The sequence below is a fragment of the Sinocyclocheilus grahami genome, unplaced genomic scaffold (assembly GCF_001515645.1).
Source record: "Sinocyclocheilus grahami isolate Dianchi unplaced genomic scaffold, SAMN03320097.WGS_v1.1 scaffold475.1, whole genome shotgun sequence".
NCBI classification, from domain to species: Eukaryota; Metazoa; Chordata; class Actinopteri; order Cypriniformes; family Cyprinidae; genus Sinocyclocheilus; species Sinocyclocheilus grahami.
In genome coordinates, this window is record NW_015505654.1 from 1,040,620 (window position 1) to 1,057,149 (window position 16,530).

Genomic DNA, 16,530 nt, shown 5'->3' on the forward strand with positions numbered 1-16,530 from the left:
TGTTCCTCTGAAACAGGCTCATTTCACTGGAGTCCAGATTAAAGCTTCTGTAATTAATAAAGAAATTGCTTATCACAGCTTGTGTGTTGCAATACTTTAAACTATTCCAAAAATATAACTCTTAATTAGTGTGCCTTCTTTTCTTTTCTTTTTCTTGATTATTAAATTAATTTTGCTATTCTCCATTGAAGTAGTGGCAATGCACAATAGTCCGACTAGACTGACAGAACAGTAACAACATACAAATCAGCTATAACAAGGGCCACTTGCTCCTTAATTAAATATTTATTGGCCAGGGTGCTGAAAAATAAAATGACACATGCCATGAACACAAAACATAAGGGCTTTCCAATTTGAGCAGAGCAGAAAAGTTGATAAAGAAAGCACATGTGTTTTAGACTGATAAGCCTCCGTTTGACACTGGCCCTCCTGCCATTTATTGTTAAGGTGGTGCATGGGTTAGAATTAAAAACAGAAAAGAAAAAAATGATAATGGGCAAAAGAAGGAAAAGAGAAGAAGTCTAACCTTAAACAACCACGTCTCTGTAGGAGCTTGCTTCTCAGCTGGGGGAAAAAACTTCCATGCGCCTGTTGACCCATTGTTATCAGGACTCTGTGGAATCAAAGAGCCAATTAAAAAGGATTTAGAGTGTGCTTCATTTCCCACTTATGTTAGTTAACAGCATGAAAAATATTGCGGGTCGTCCTGAAGCAGCACGGGCAGACGGGGAGAGCAGCAGACACGGACTGCCTTGCAACTAAAAAACAGTTATGTTTTGTTGTAAATATTCCATGAGCAATCTTGTGTCAAAAAGCAGATGAAGGCGATTCATCTTCCCAAAATATTCTTGGTTTACTTATCTTTTTGCCTCTTTGTGCCTGAACACCTCATGCATTAAACTTTAATGTCACTCTGTGCAGACAGGCATCCTGCATTAGCCTGTAAAGATATTTAATAATAACCAGTGTTGGGGGTAATATATTACAAGTAACGCGAGTAATCAGATTACTTTTTTCAAGTAACTAGTAAAGTAACGCATTACTTTTTAATTTACAAGAGAATATCTGAGTTACTTTTTCAAATAAAGAAAGCACATGTGTTTTAGACTGATAAGCCTCCGTTTGACACTGGCCCTCCTGCCATTTATTGTTAAGGTGGTGCATGGGTTAGAATTAAAAACAGAAAAGAAAAAAATGATAATGGGCAAAAGAAGGAAAAGAGAAGAAGTCTAACCTTAAACAACCACGTCTCTGTAGGAGCTTGCTTCTCAGCTGGGGGAAAAAACTTCCATGCGCCTGTTGACCCATTGTTATCAGGACTCTGTGGAATCAAAGAGCCAATTAAAAAGGATTTAGAGTGTGCTTCATTTCCCACTTATGTTAGTGAACAGCATGAAAAATATTGCGGGTCGTCCTGAAGCAGCACAGGCAGACGGGGAGAGCAGCAGACACGGACTGCCTTGCAACTAAAAAACAGTTATGTTTTGTTGTAAATATTCCATGAGCAATCTTGTGTCAAAAAGCAGATGAAGGCAATTCATCTTCCCAAAATATTCTTGGTTTACTTATCTTTTTGCCTCTTTGTGCCTGAACACCTCATGCATTAAACTTTAATGTCACTCTGTGCAGACAGGCATCCTGCATTAGCCTGTAAAGATATTTAATAATAACCCCATCCATCTTACTTGATAGAAGATGACCTTGTTTAACATGGTTCTGAGATAACGGTCAGATGTTGGGAATAGCTTCATCTCCTCTGACAATAAAGCCTGGACAGAGATGATTGCATTTTTCGGTACGGCACAGAAATCCCTGTAAGTTCTGTTGTCAGGAAGATGTCTACAGCGAGAGGAATTGTGTCGGCTACAGAAGGACAGAGCACCTGCCTGTGCCCCTGTGTCTAGGTGGATCACATCAGTGCATTTGCTAATCTTCTGGGAGTCGAGAGATAGTGAAAGCAGCAATTTCTCTGTGGATGTACACAGTGTTTGCCCTAGAAAGCTTGAAAGCGTGTTTTCTCAATCTTTACATTGCGCTGCCTGTGACTAACATCGTTTCAGCGAGTGTCCCTTGAGGATTGGAGTTTCCAGAATGTGGTAATATGTTTTTCATTTATTACACAGCTCTGTGGAATGCTTGACTCTGATTGGTCAGTCCTGGTGGTCAAATGACCTCTAAACTCTATTTCACCATCGTTCATGCCAAAATACTGTCACTACACTCATATATCCTGTATCATTTTGCAAAGTAATAAAATATGAATTAATATAATAATATTGTTGCAGTGTTCAATTTTTTTTATTTTTATAAGCAGTAGCTTTAAGGTGAAGGACAAGTATAAGATAATAACATAAATATTTAAAATTAATAATTAAACTCAGATATTTCATTAAATAATTTTGGTAAGGAACCTCTGCTTTGCATTGAAGTCTGTAAATTATCCTTCGCATTTTTTTTTTTTTAGCATTTGTAGAGATTCAGACATTATGCATGAAATATTTGCATCTATATATTAGCAGACATTTTTATCCAAAGTGATTAAGATGGCATACATTTTATCAGTGCATATATATTTTTTTTTTTTATAGAAATAGAAATCTTTTGTTTGTAACATTATAAAAGTTTTTGCTGTCACTTTTGATCAATTAAACAGCTTGTGTGTATGTCTGTGTGTTATATATAGATGCTTTTGTCTGAATGTCTTTGGTGTTGAGCCTGAGGAATTATTTGAATTATGAATTATCAGGGAATGTTTGGCAGATTATCAGCATTGCTCATGGCATACTGCAGTGTAAGATTTGAAAATCTTTAAAAGTCCTCATTAACAAGCTTTCCTTCTTTCTTTCACACATTTGTGTTTGTGTTATGCCTGCCAAATCTGTATAGTGTCAAATAAGTACAGTTCTGTTCTGTTTTCTGTCTTTTTATTGATCTTTCCTTTCCTCTGTAAGATTGCACTACTTTCCTCATCATCAAAGTCAAATGTTCTCAATTTTTTAGTGTGCAACGTTGTATGTGTGCTCTTCTGAGACACCTTGAGCCTGACAAATTATATCTTGCAATGAGACATTGTGGTAATTAATAATTACAATAGAATGTGATAGATCATGATGATGAAATTAAAAATACAGTAAATTGTTCAGATAAGAACATCTGTTATCTCTGAAAATGGCCTTTTCATCAATATTTTAGACTTTCTACCAATGAATGGTGTTCATTCATCTGTTCACTTTCTGACTTTCAAAACCTTTGGAAGTACATCAGCTGGAATTCGTTTTTTATTTCCTTGTATCATTACAGAGTATTTTGAAGCATTTGATCTTGTCTCGCGTCTAGTGCTATTTGTTAAAACCTACATTAGTTTTAAATAGAAAAGTGATTTGCATTTGAATACAGCTTAAGGGTCCTCATGTTTTGAACTACAGTTTGTCCCTGCAGTATCAGTGCTAAGGAATGAATACTACTTAAGTAAAAGTAACACCTTTTAATTCTCTGCAGAAGAGAGAGGCATCTGTGCAAGCCTCCTGTTCAATATGCTCTCTTAAACCTTTCCCTTCTCACAGAACAGTTACCATAGCAATACAGAAGGGTATTTCTTCTCTTCTCTCTGCTTTTCTTGACCTCCACCAGAGGCCATCTCAGAAGAGGACCTAGATCGCCTCTGATTCTGAAGAGAGACCCCTGCATAATTTCTACTGTAGTACAGTCATGTGTATCATAGATGCATCCAGCCTCATGACTGGGGGATGTGACTCGCACTGGCAGGAGTCTGAGAGAGGAATATGCGTGAGGAATGTGCAGCAACCACCCACATCTCATCTGTCCAATCCTCTCATTCATCTCCTCACACCGCTGTGCGAGTTTAATGAAAGTCTCAGCTTGTGCTCAACCGTAAGATCTGACCTTTTCTGCTGTTTCCGAATCAGCATAGTTTCAATACTTACATTATTCTGTGCTTGTGGTTTTCACAGTAATCATACCCAGTGGGTGCAGCATTCATAGGTGGTAGGTGGAGGTGGTAGATAGATAGATAGATAGATAGATAGATAGATAGATAGATAGATAGATAGATAGATAGATAGAGATAGATAGATAGATAGATAGATAGATAGATAGATAGATAGATAGATAGATAGATAGACAGACATACAGACATACAGACAGATAGATAGATGGACAGTTAGATGATAGACAGACAGACAGACAGACAGATAGATGGATGGATGGATGGATGGATGGATGGATGGATGGATGGATGGATGGATGGATGGATGGATGGATGGATGGATGGATGGATGGATGGATGGATGGATGGATGGATGGATGGATGGATGGATGGATGGATGGATGGATGGATGGATGGATGGATGGATGGATGGATGGATGGATGGATGGATGGGATAGATAGATAGATAGACAGACATACAGATGGATAGATGGACAGTTAGATGATAGATAGATAGATAGATAGATAGATAGATAGACAGACAGACAGACAGACAGACAGATAGATAGATGGACAGTTAGATGATAGACAGACAGACAGACAGACAGATAGATGGATGGATGGATGGATGGATGGATGGATGGATGGATGGATGGATGGATAGATAGATAGATAGATGGATGGATAGTCAATGGATGGATGATAGAGACATTGATGGATAGATGGATGTATGGACAGATGGACAGACAGACAGATGGATGGATGGAAAGTTAGATGGTCAGACGGATATAGAGATGGATGGATGGATGGATAAATAGTCGATTTTGAAAGTATGTAGTTTTGCACATCCCTAACAGATGGATGAATGTCAATACGAAAGAAGGAAAAGAAATGAGTGCTCAGTAGCCCAGCCACCTGTTTCCTCAGTAACAGATATTGCCTTTTTAATCTCAGTGACATTATTCACTCTTTTCGCATTGCATTTGAATCAATACTGAGCCCAACGAGGGCTCAGGAAGAAAAAGAGAAACAATAACCTGGTGGACAGCCGTGGCAGAAATGACTTCGCTCCATCAGAGACACACAGATAATGGGGTCATTTAAGTAACTCAGCATGAGAGACGAGTTGCACTCTTACTCTGCATTCAGCATGATGTTTTCTTTGTTTTTCATCATCACTACATAAACCTTTTAACCTTTTGTGTGCTTTTATGATTGACTTTTGTTGCAAGATATTGATCCACAGATGAGAAACCTCACCACGATCCTCCAATCCCACATTAAGGATGAAATGAACAGTTTATGCTATAGTTAATCTGTGAATGATCTAATACACATCATTCATTGAACACTAAATCTATATCTTGAACCTAAAGAAATCACCACATGAAACAAAAACATTTATTAGCAGAGGTGAGTGTAATAAATTACATGTAAGTTGCATAACAATACAGGCTTATTCTCCCAGGCACTCTTTGTGAAACATTTGATCATACATATTAGGAGTGCCATTAAAGTGGTACTTAGCTAAACTGAGCTTGCATTAGCCGTGAGCACTAGTTAAGAAGTGAAACTTTGATCTACCTAGGTCTCAGGGAGGAAATCTCAGAGCCCTAGAAGGCAGTTTTGCATGCATTTATATCACCAGATGCTGGGTTCACGAAACGGTCAGAAGCCAGTCTTGTTTTCAACTTGCGAGCTGAAGTTTGTTCCCAGAAGACCTGCGAGTGTAATATTAGGCCTTGGTGGTCCAAAGATAACGCCTCAGGAAATGCATCCTAGATACATCCGACAAAGATGCCTCTTCTTTGTTTTGCGTTCGGTTACGATTCTGACATAGAGAAATGAACAAGTGCTCGCTGACAGCCACAAGCGAATAACATGGAGGAGTTGTTTGCAGCAATCTGATGGCAGTATATTGCTGCAAAAGGTCTGTGCTGGCTTTAGTGTCAGGGTTTGTGGGTCTCCAGGAGTGGATTTCATGAAAAATATATACCTACATACTTTATACTGCTTGTGCTTTTCCTGAGGATTTTTTTCTTCTGCTTGATGACGTCATGTCAGTCTGTCAGTATCAAAACACTTTTAACTGTTGTGAGATGTTGTAAGACCCTCAAGAGAGATGGGTTACTGCAGATGAATTCAGATTAATCTTGAGCTGAATATCCAGTGGGAGGTGAACTTTGTTTCCCATAGTGTAAAGGTACCTGTGAAAAGCAGCACTGAATGTAGCCTCCCTTGACAAATACATCACACAACTTTTGAATATTTTATGTGCCCACAGAGCTGTTGATAAAAGCAGCCTTTACATAACAGCCCATATGTGTAGGCTATGTGTGATTTGGCTAGCATTTGGCTAACATGGACTGCATTTGACCCTAAAACACACCCATTCTTTTCATTCTTTCTTTTATTGACATTTACTTACTTTTTGACATTTTATTTCTGTTTCTTCCTGTAACTTGCTTGATTTACAGTATTGATATTCCTTGAATTATGACATGTTCACATTTGGTTATTTGCTGATATGCACTTTTGGCCAAAAATAACCTGAATCATGAGAACCAGTGTTGACTAATGGCAGTGTATGCAAGGTGTTTCAGTGATTACACTAGTCTTACCCTGTTATGTATTCTTGCTTATTTTTATGGTATATTTGTGTTTATATACAGTACTTTTCAAATCAGTACTTTTTTGATAGTAATTAATACTTTTATTCAACAAAGATGCATTAAATTGATATTGAATTGACAGTAAATACATTTCAAAGATTTCTATTTAAAAATGCTGATCTTTTGAGCTTTCTATTCATCAAAGAATCCTGAAAAAAAAATCAGTCACTGTTTCCACAAAAATATTAAGCAGCACAACTGTTTTCTAATAATAAGAAATGTTTCTTAAGCAGCAATATTAGAATGATTTCCGAAGGATCACGTGACATGATGACACAGACTGGAGTAATGATTGCTGAATGTTCAGCTTTGCCATCATGGGAATATATTACATTTTAAAATATATTAAAATAGAAAACAGTTACTTTACTGTGTTTTTTAATCATATAAATGTAGCCTAATGGAGGACGAGAGACTTCTTTCACGAACATTAAAAAAATCGTACTAACCCTAAACTTGGTAGTATATGTATGTCAGTTGTTTCTAGTATTTGTTTGTTTTTTGCATACTTTTATAAGTGTAAGGCTTACAAAATGTACATAAGATGCTGTGTCTCTTAATGTCTGTGATGATTTCCCCCTCCAGTGGTGAACAGTTAATATTATTTGTGTGGAGATCATCATCATCTTGATAACACATGACAATGTCATCCCATAAATCATCTACAGTTTAATTGGTGTGCAACTACTGTAAACTAATTTAGTGCAAATCCATCATAATCCAAATTGTTTTCCACATTTGCTTTTCTCAAACGTCAGGGAACACTGGATTGTGTTGAGCTATTTTCAGAAATGCAAGTATACATAGAGTTATATATTTTCATGTGAAACTCTTGCCAGGAAAGCTACGTTGACGTTGTTATGAGCTTATTGAATGTTTGGTTGCTAGGTAACCATCTCTTGACAAAGAAATCTTTGACACTTTCTCTTTATATTGTTCCACACTATATCTATGTAGACAATGGTAAGTTAGAGAATGAGTCAGGGATTCATGTTTCATAGCCTGAGCTGTACGTATACAGCTAACCTTCAGCTGTGGGGCCTGTGGCCAAACAGGTGCTGAATAGAATACAATGACACATCCTCATCCTGAACCTGATGGCATGTTCAAGTGCGAGCCCTTTGCTCACTAACTGTGATCTTTTGTCCATCATTGCTTTTGTCAGCAAGAATTATAATGGCATTTTATGGCAAATAGATGTAATTACAGAGGAGCAAAAAAGGTTGATTTGATCAGACTATGAGGGCTTATAAATGCTGCAGGATTCGTGTACTAATCAAGACTCAGGCATGGCAGGTTTTGTTGAGATGTTTTTGCTAATTTCACCCTTCAATGACAATTTATTTTTGAACAGTATTGTGTGTGTGTGTGTGTGTGTGTGTATACACTAGCGTTCAAACGTTTGAGGTTATGAATATTAATACAATTTTAACTAAAATTTTCTGTGTAATATATTTCTGTGAATATATTTTAAAAGTTATGTATTAATGACTAAGCTGAATTTTTAACAGCCATTACTCCAGTTGTCAGTGTCACATGATCCTTCAGAAATCATTCTGATATGCTGATTTGGTGCTCAAAAAACATTTCTTATTATTATCAATGTAGAAAACAGTGCTGCTTAATATTTTTTTCTCTGGAAACTCTGATATATTTTTTTCAGAATTCTTTGATAAATAGAAAATATTTTAGAAATCTTTTGGAACATTATAAATGTCTTTATTGTCAATTCAGTCCTTATTAATAAAAAATGTATACATTATTGACCACAAACTTTTGAATGGTAGTATGTATTTAATAATTTTCTGTGACATATATAGCATTTGAATCTCAACTCATAGTTCTAATTATTGTTGATTCATGTTCAATAATTGTTCCATAGATTGTGATCATTCATTAAAATGAAAATCAATGATGTACATTCTGCTCTCCTGTGATGCGGTGCTACATAAAACATTTAGGTCGCCAGAATCCAGGTAGAGCTCTTCAGTGACTGACGTTTAATTACCCCATCCACCCGCAGTAATAATAATCCGCTTTTGAGTCTGATGAGGTTTCTCATCAGAACTGTCTTTGGATTCTGGATGTGGGAAAAAAAAACTTAATTTGAATCTAAAATCATGGTGTAACTTTTGTAAACATTCCCTCATCACTGGCTCAATGGTTGGATGAAAAATGAACCAGAAAGAGAAGTGAGAGAGCAAGATATGTAAGCAACAACACAGCAAACAGAGCTGTGGGGGGAAAGCGACTTGGCATTTCAATAATGAACCCTTTCCACCCGATTCACTGCATTTTGCAATAATTGTGGGTGCGAAGAGAAATATGACTGTAAGACTCCCGAGTCCCCAGTAGCATAACTGAACGTTCACACCCTGAGGTAATCAGAAAACGGTGAAATGTGTGGAGAATTTCCTTATTGTCCTCATCAGTGCCAATTAGTTATCTCAATTCCGCAGCATTGTTTTGCAAATTTACATTTAATCAAAGTGTGTTCCAAAATCCTGTCTAATTTATAACGTACCATGTTATGACAAAGCCCACAATTAAAAGATGTTAAGAACAATCATGACCTCGTTTTTATGTGTTATGGGACACACTGTTTTTGTAATGCAAAAAATTTGTCATTATTTGAATGAAGACTTTAAACTCCAAATACAAGGGTTTAAAGGGTGTGTGTGTGTGGCATGTGTAGAGCTGAGAGACCAATAAAAGGAAATATGATGAAACGAACATTCCCTTGGCCTTTTTTTGGTCCTACAAAACAACATACACCCCACTTAGATCATTTCAGACTAGATAGACACTCAGCAATCATTTGGCCTGCCATCTCACCGCAGACATCTAAGCATATGCATGGAACTGAAAAAAGTATGTCTCTGCTGAAATGCTAGTTTGATCTAGCACAAAAGGACGGGAATGACAGGAAGATGCTTTTAGCCTCAGAGTAACCTGAGTGGAGAGTTTGAGCTGTCAGCTTCAGTCAAGGGATTCGTCAGAATTCAAAACATCTTTATTTCATTCTTATTTCACTTCTCTCGTAACTAGCTTCACCTTCAAGTTCCTCAGTGGAAAATGTGTGCCGTCCCAATTTTAAACACCTCCTTTGATCTTTTCTCTGCAGACTGTTCCAAGCCCAGCGTCTCCAAAGGCTCCTCAGCCATGAACATGCCCCAGTCATTTGGCACTGCGATGGGGTTCTCTCTGTCAGATACCCTGCCGGCTGCCAGCCTGCCTAACGTGCCACAGAACCCTTTGGATCAAGGATCGCTGTTAACTGCTGAAGAAAGCATCACTTACTTAGCACCCATGGCAGACACAAATAAATGCTGGCCCATCCGGCCAACGCTGCGGAATGAACTGGACACATTTTCAGTTCATTTCTACATCTTTTTTGGACCCAACATCTCCATCCCTCCAGACCGGGCAGCGATATTTGCCATCAACCTAATGCCGGTGCTGGACAGTGGAGGTGTCCTCAACATGGAGCTCAAACTCAATGTGGTGAGTTGAAATGGTTTAAATCTTCCCAAAGAAGTTGTTTCTATCTAGTGCAAAAAATTACATGATAAAAATGATTAACAATATAAAAAAGTATTTATTTATTTATCTTTTTTTTTTTAATTTGTGATAAAATCTAAAAAGATTTGAGTGTTAAAACATGTGTTTTATGTTCAGTATAATATATGATACATCAGGCTTTTATGGCTCATATAGTATGATATAGGCGTATATGGAGCTCACACTCTAGAAGGAAAACTGACGGAGGCCCAAAGTGAGCAAACATATGAAATTTGATGCAGATGTTGTTATTTGTATGGCTAAAAAGTAAGATGAGATTCTGACTTCTAACTGTGTATAAAATGCATGTAAATATCAGTTGTCAATCTATGTCTTATTATAATATGTCTTAGTAAGATGATATTTAAATACGTAGTTTTATGATCAAAGCTCTGTATTTTTTTTTCTTATTATTGTGGGGGGGGGGGGGGCAAAAATAAAAATGCAATACAGTGATGTATCATACATTTTAACATGATTTTTCTACAAATTATCTATGGATAATCAAGTCAACCTAAGTTGAATTAGTCCAGTAGTAATTAGTTCAGTTTTCATCTTGATTGATTGCTAAAAAAATAAAATGTATTGTTACATTTACTTTATAAATTTACAACAAACAGACACTGACATTTTAGAATGATACTAAAAGGCCTTTTACTTGCTTAAAAAAATATAAATTTTCTATCACACAACAATGAAGTAACATGTAATAGATTGTATACATGTTTTTGGCAAAGTTTTGATCATGTTGATATTTTAGAGGCCTTAGAAATTTGGGTATCAAACTTGATACAGCAGGCTTTACAGGGTTAAAGCTGGAAACAAATAGCAGTGTTAGACTCTTATATACTGTAGTTACTTAGCAATATTTACATTTTACATTTATGCATTTGGTGAACACTTTTATCCAAAAAGACCTACTGTAAGTTGCTTTCAAGGTATAGGCTACATTTCATTACTTCAGGCATTCCCTGGGAATCAAAAGCATTCCCTTGCCACTGCTAATGCCATGCTCTACAGTTTAAGCTACAAAAATACTGTACATACAATCTTTTATATTTTTTACTTTATATATAGTTTATAGTTTATATCCAGGTAAACATTCAAAGAGCATTTTTATTATTAATATTATTTCATTTTACCTTCTGAAATGTGTCTACTTTAAGTTAGAATGGATTACCTTGTACCAGTCACCATGGTTCTTGTCAGAGCGAATGCATTTGGAATCTGTAATACCCTTAAATCTGTGAGCATATTACATATACTCACCTAAAAACCATCAAAAAGGCATGATAGCTCCACTCAAAATGGCAGATTAGCAGAAATATTTTATATATTATTTCTTGTCCTAAATCGTTCTTTTTTGTCAGCATTACATTTCCACAATTATCACTAACAGCATACTGAAACATCTTGCAAGTCTCAGTACACTTCAGTCGTTCAGCTTCAGCAAAATCCATATATAATTCTATGGTACCTCGTCTAGATTCTGTGTATATGTTTTTTGATGTTGCTTTTGAAAGAATATCTTTAATGCAGTGTTCTTCCATCTGCTGGAAAGATCAGACGAGCTGTGAAATACCCACTGGGACTCTGGTACCCAGATACCTTTGATGGAGTCACCTAGGCACTTCTAAGGTGTTTGAAGGATTATGAATAATTCAGATCTTTACATTTCTCCCGAAACCAAGAGCCCATATGGCATTTAACTGACTCAGGGTTACGACTCAGGAGCACTTCAGCTAAATTCTTGTGGGTGGCAGAGACTCAATGCACCGTAGACTGATTAATATCAAATGTTAGCAAGTGTTAGCCTGTTCTCACAGCATGAGACGTGTAAAACTAAAAGGGGGATGGTTGCAAATGTCACCATGCTTGTTTGTCTCAGGTGCTTGGTGAAAGTGTCAGCTTCTAGTTGTTGATAATGTGCATGTGGCTTCATTTGCGTATCACTAAAAACCCCTTAAAAGTTTCTATGCCAAGTCCACACGTCCAAACAAACAGAAGATGAACATAGGCCTATTTATTAGTTGATATCTCACGCCTCCACTGAAACCGTGTTGAAGGCCACAGCCCTCTCAACAGCCTCCATTTCTCTCAGATTGTATTGATGCATTTAATGGATGTTTCCTAGAGTGGCACTAAACAGGAAAGGGAGAGAAGAATGAGCTCTCGGTGGCAGAGGTTACTTTAAAAAGCCACATATGAGGCTTTCAGTAGCTGAAAGGTGGGATGTTTGGCAGTGAGAGTGAACGCTGTGAGATGGCTGAGCGGTTATGACTGTATTGCTGAGGAGGGAGGGGATGGTGATGAAGAAGGGAGAGTGAGTGCTTGGTACTGTAACAGGTTTCTTGACAGCTTAAAGACCTGCAGCTGCATTGGTGTGAAGAGTCATTACACAATGGCCCCATTTCCATTTCCCAGAGTAGGTGATTCTTATCAAAAATTAAATCGCTGAGAGCATAATACGACTTTTATTGAGGAGCCCTTGACTTGTTAAATATTTAAGTTCAAACAGCTAAACAAGGTATGAAATTGTGTGTCTTTACTGTCTTGAAGTAATATTCTGGGTTCAATGCAAGTTAAGCTCAGTTGACAGCAGCTGTGGCATAATGTTGATTTCAACACAAAAATAAATAAATAAAATACAATTGGTCTCTTGTTTTTTTTTTTTTTTTTTTAATGGAGGTTATAAAAGGCACTTTGGAAGTATGTGGATGTAAATAGGGCCAGTTTTTAGATGATTTAAAAGCATAAAAAAAACATTCATTCACATTTATTAATTTTTACTGTCATTTATGGTTTATGGCATTAGTTTCTTGATGACGGAGCTGTAAAATTGGATATACGCTACCGTTCAAAACTTTGGAGTTTGTACGATTTTTTAATGTTTTTGAAAGAATTCTCTTACTTTAGGATATACAGTAAAACTGTAATATTATGAAATATTATTAACATTTTTAAATAACTGTTTTCTATTCAAATATATTTAAAAATGTAATTTATTTCTGTGATGCAAAGTCTTCAGTGTCACATGATGCTTCAGAAATCATGATTGATTTGGTGCATATTAATGACAATAAGAAACATTTCTTATTATTATCAATGTTAAAAAAAGTTACATTTTAATATTTAATAAAAAATGTAATGCTTAATATTTATGTGGAAACCATGATACATTTTTCAAGATTCTTTGATGAATAGAAAGTTACAGCATTTATTTGAAATAGAAATCCTTTGTAACAATGTCATATGTAAAATGTCTTTACTGTCCTTTGACCAATTTAATACGTCCTTGCTGAACAGAATTGCTAAAAACAGAAACAAAAAACAAAAAAAAACTCTTACTGACCCCAAACTTTTGAGCAGTAGGGTAACTTTACACAGAAAAGGTTTGTAAGTGATTTTCACACTAAAATCATGTTAACGTGGAAATTGTTTGTCTTGTTGCTATAATGTGGAAACAGTGAGTATTTTAACATGTGTGCATTGGCCCCATCCACTTTCATCGTACTGTAGTATTTTATTTATTATTTTTTTTTTTTTGTGGTAATCAACATTAAGTCACAAATGCTGTCGACTGGTCTTTTTTAGGCCAGGAAATAAACTTTAAAAAATGCAGTCTGTTGTTGATTATTAAATCCCAGTTAACTACAAATATATTTAAAAAGTAGTGAGACTTTCTCTGCTCCATTTCAGCTAAAATGGTTTGGATTATGAAGGAGAAGGTTCAAGTTCTCTAATCAGCACTTTGGAAGGTAGATGAAGATTGGTGGTATTTTTGTCTTTTACTGGCCTTTTTAAAGGGTTCTTTAAAGGTAGACTACAGAGCAACCCTGTGAGTGGGTGCCATGGTCGTAAAATAAATGATTTCCGTCTTCTAGCCATATGCTGCCATCAGGGAAATATCTTGATAAGACGGCTAGATGATGGATGTCTGCTCCATTGACGTATCTCAGGTTTATGAGCACCACGCTTAATAGGAGCAATTCCTGTTTCTACCGACAGGCACCTGGCCTCTCCTGGACTCAGGGCAAGTCATCAGAAAGATGGACAGAGCAGACAATGGAAAAGTGAATTGCAACACAAAAGTATATTATGGAGGAATAGTTCCCGACTGAGATTTCCTCAAAACAGAAATCAGCAGGGGGTAAATGACATGGCTGTACTGCCAGAAAAGTACACAACAGGTAAATGTCCTCAGGTTAATAATTATGCATTATTTCTCTCAGTTCGTTAGAAGGAGTCCATCTGATCAGTCCTTGATTCACCTCGCTGCCCTTCAGATTCCAGTTTCCAATCCTGACAACATCATTAAGGAAAAACATGTACTCACCACAACACATAACTCAAAGGGAAGAATGAAACAAGAATGCTTCATGAGTCACTACATGTGGGATTTGAACTAACAATGTCCTGACCTCCAGCACAGATCTTTAACAAACACATCACACTGCCACAACTTCGACATTTGCCAAAAAGAAATGCCACATTAAGTCAACACAGCCCAGTATAGCTATAGCTGTGACAGCATGGTTTTGAATATTAAAAAATTCTATTTTGTCATAGAGGTCTTTAGGTCAGGAGCCAAATTTGGTGAGAATTGGACAATCAGTACGTTTACATGGACAACAATACTCCGATTTTAATACAATTAAGACAATACTCTGATTAAGAATCTACCATGTAAATGGAGATTTTTTTGATTACCTTAATCCGGCTAAAGTCATAATCGCCTCATTCAAACACACCCCCACATCTCTACGTCATGAATCACGATGTGGAAATATTTGCGTAATGCTGCCCAAATGTTCATGCAAAGAAAGAAGGCGTGGTTTCAGGAATAGCAGTAGTGTTGATGCAGCCATGTCAGGGAGACGCTGTGTTTCAGTGCGAAAGCAAAAGCACTTTATTTGGCCTTCCGAAAGTAGATGCAATGAGGAATCATTGGTTAAGATTTATTTACAACAGAACAGCACAACCCAAATGTTCGAATTTGTGCAACACATTTTATGGACAACAGTTTTGTGAACCTATGAGAGTAGCCTACAAGGCTGGCTGTGCAAAGGCTATTTCTAAAAAAAAAATGGGTCACTTCCGACTTTGCTATAACAATCTGGCACTTCTGAATAAGTATGTTTTCTTAATAGTTTAAATATTTGCTATTGACTGTTCAAATGCAGAGTTTTGCGCCGTGTAGAGTATCGCGTTGTGTGTGTGCGTGAGAGAGAGACAGGGTCACATCACAGTGGAGTCAGCTTTCTTAATCGCGTGCTTGTGGTGTTCAGGCAATCACAATGCACTGGGTCAACGGGCCAATCAGAGTAGACTGTGCTTGTCGGAAGGAGGGGCGTTGTAGAAAACGACACGTTTGAGAGAGGCGGGGCATAGAGGAACTACAATAATGTACAGTATTTGAAAAAGTCACAAAGCGTTCACAAAGACTGCATTTATTTAACCAGAAATACAGTAAAAACAGTAATATTGTGAAATATTATTACTATTTAAAATACATCTTCTTTTTTTCCCCCTTGTGATAGCAAAGCTGAATTTTAATTTAATTTCAGCCATCACTCCAGTCTTCAGTGTAAAAATAAAAGAAAAAGACTAATATGCTGCTTGGTGCTCAAGAAACATGTATTATTATCAGTGTTGAAAACAGTTGTGCTGCTTAATATTTTTGTTGAAACAGTGGCATTTTTCAGTGTACTTTGATGAATAGAAAGTTTCTTTCTTTTTTTTATAGATTAATTTTTTTCCCATTTGATCAATTACTGATTTACTGACCCCATACTTTTTAATGGTAATTAGCTTAAATAGCCTTTTTAACCTCTCTGAATTTTTGGACTTGCTTAATTGTAATTGGTTTAGCCCGCTGTTTTGGCAGCTTTTCTGACATACACACATACACAGAGTCCATTCAGCTCATGAGTTTGTCCTCCAGCAGACATGTACACCTGACAGAAAGCCAAGAGGTGAGAGCTGAGCCAGTGTGTTGGGCTAATGAGCTGCAGTACAGGCCAAAGGACAGGAGAAGTGTGTGTGTGTGTGTGTTTGTGTGTGAGGAAGCCCACCCTTCATGAAGGTGAGTCTGTGTATCTGTGAGGGTGTGTGTAGAATTGTTCCCCCCTTCAGCTGCTCTGAGTGGCTCTCATGGACAGTTTGAGGTCAAGTCGGACTCAGGCCTGCCATTAGGTCTTAAGTGATTTCTGCTGGAACCAAGTGCTTGTTGCTCCCAAGGTAATTACGTACTTCAAGTCTGAAGGCAGCCTGCGAATGTACCAGGTCCCTCACAAGACCTTTTAAAACAAAGCCTGACAAACAAAAAATGTCAGCCTTGGCAGGATAAAC

The 16,530-nt window shown here is 37.0% G+C and overlaps 1 protein-coding gene across 1 annotated transcript in view; it reads left to right on the forward strand.

The window, feature by feature from the left end:
• The window catches only part of tmem8b (transmembrane protein 8B), a 128,649-nt gene that overhangs the window by 92,122 nt on the left and 19,997 nt on the right, over positions 1–16,530 (forward strand). Inside the window, exon 6 of the mRNA XM_016235900.1 lies at positions 9,743–10,122. Coding sequence (XP_016091386.1) covers positions 9,743–10,122 — 380 coding nt within the window. The remainder of the gene's footprint in view (positions 1–9,742; positions 10,123–16,530) is intronic.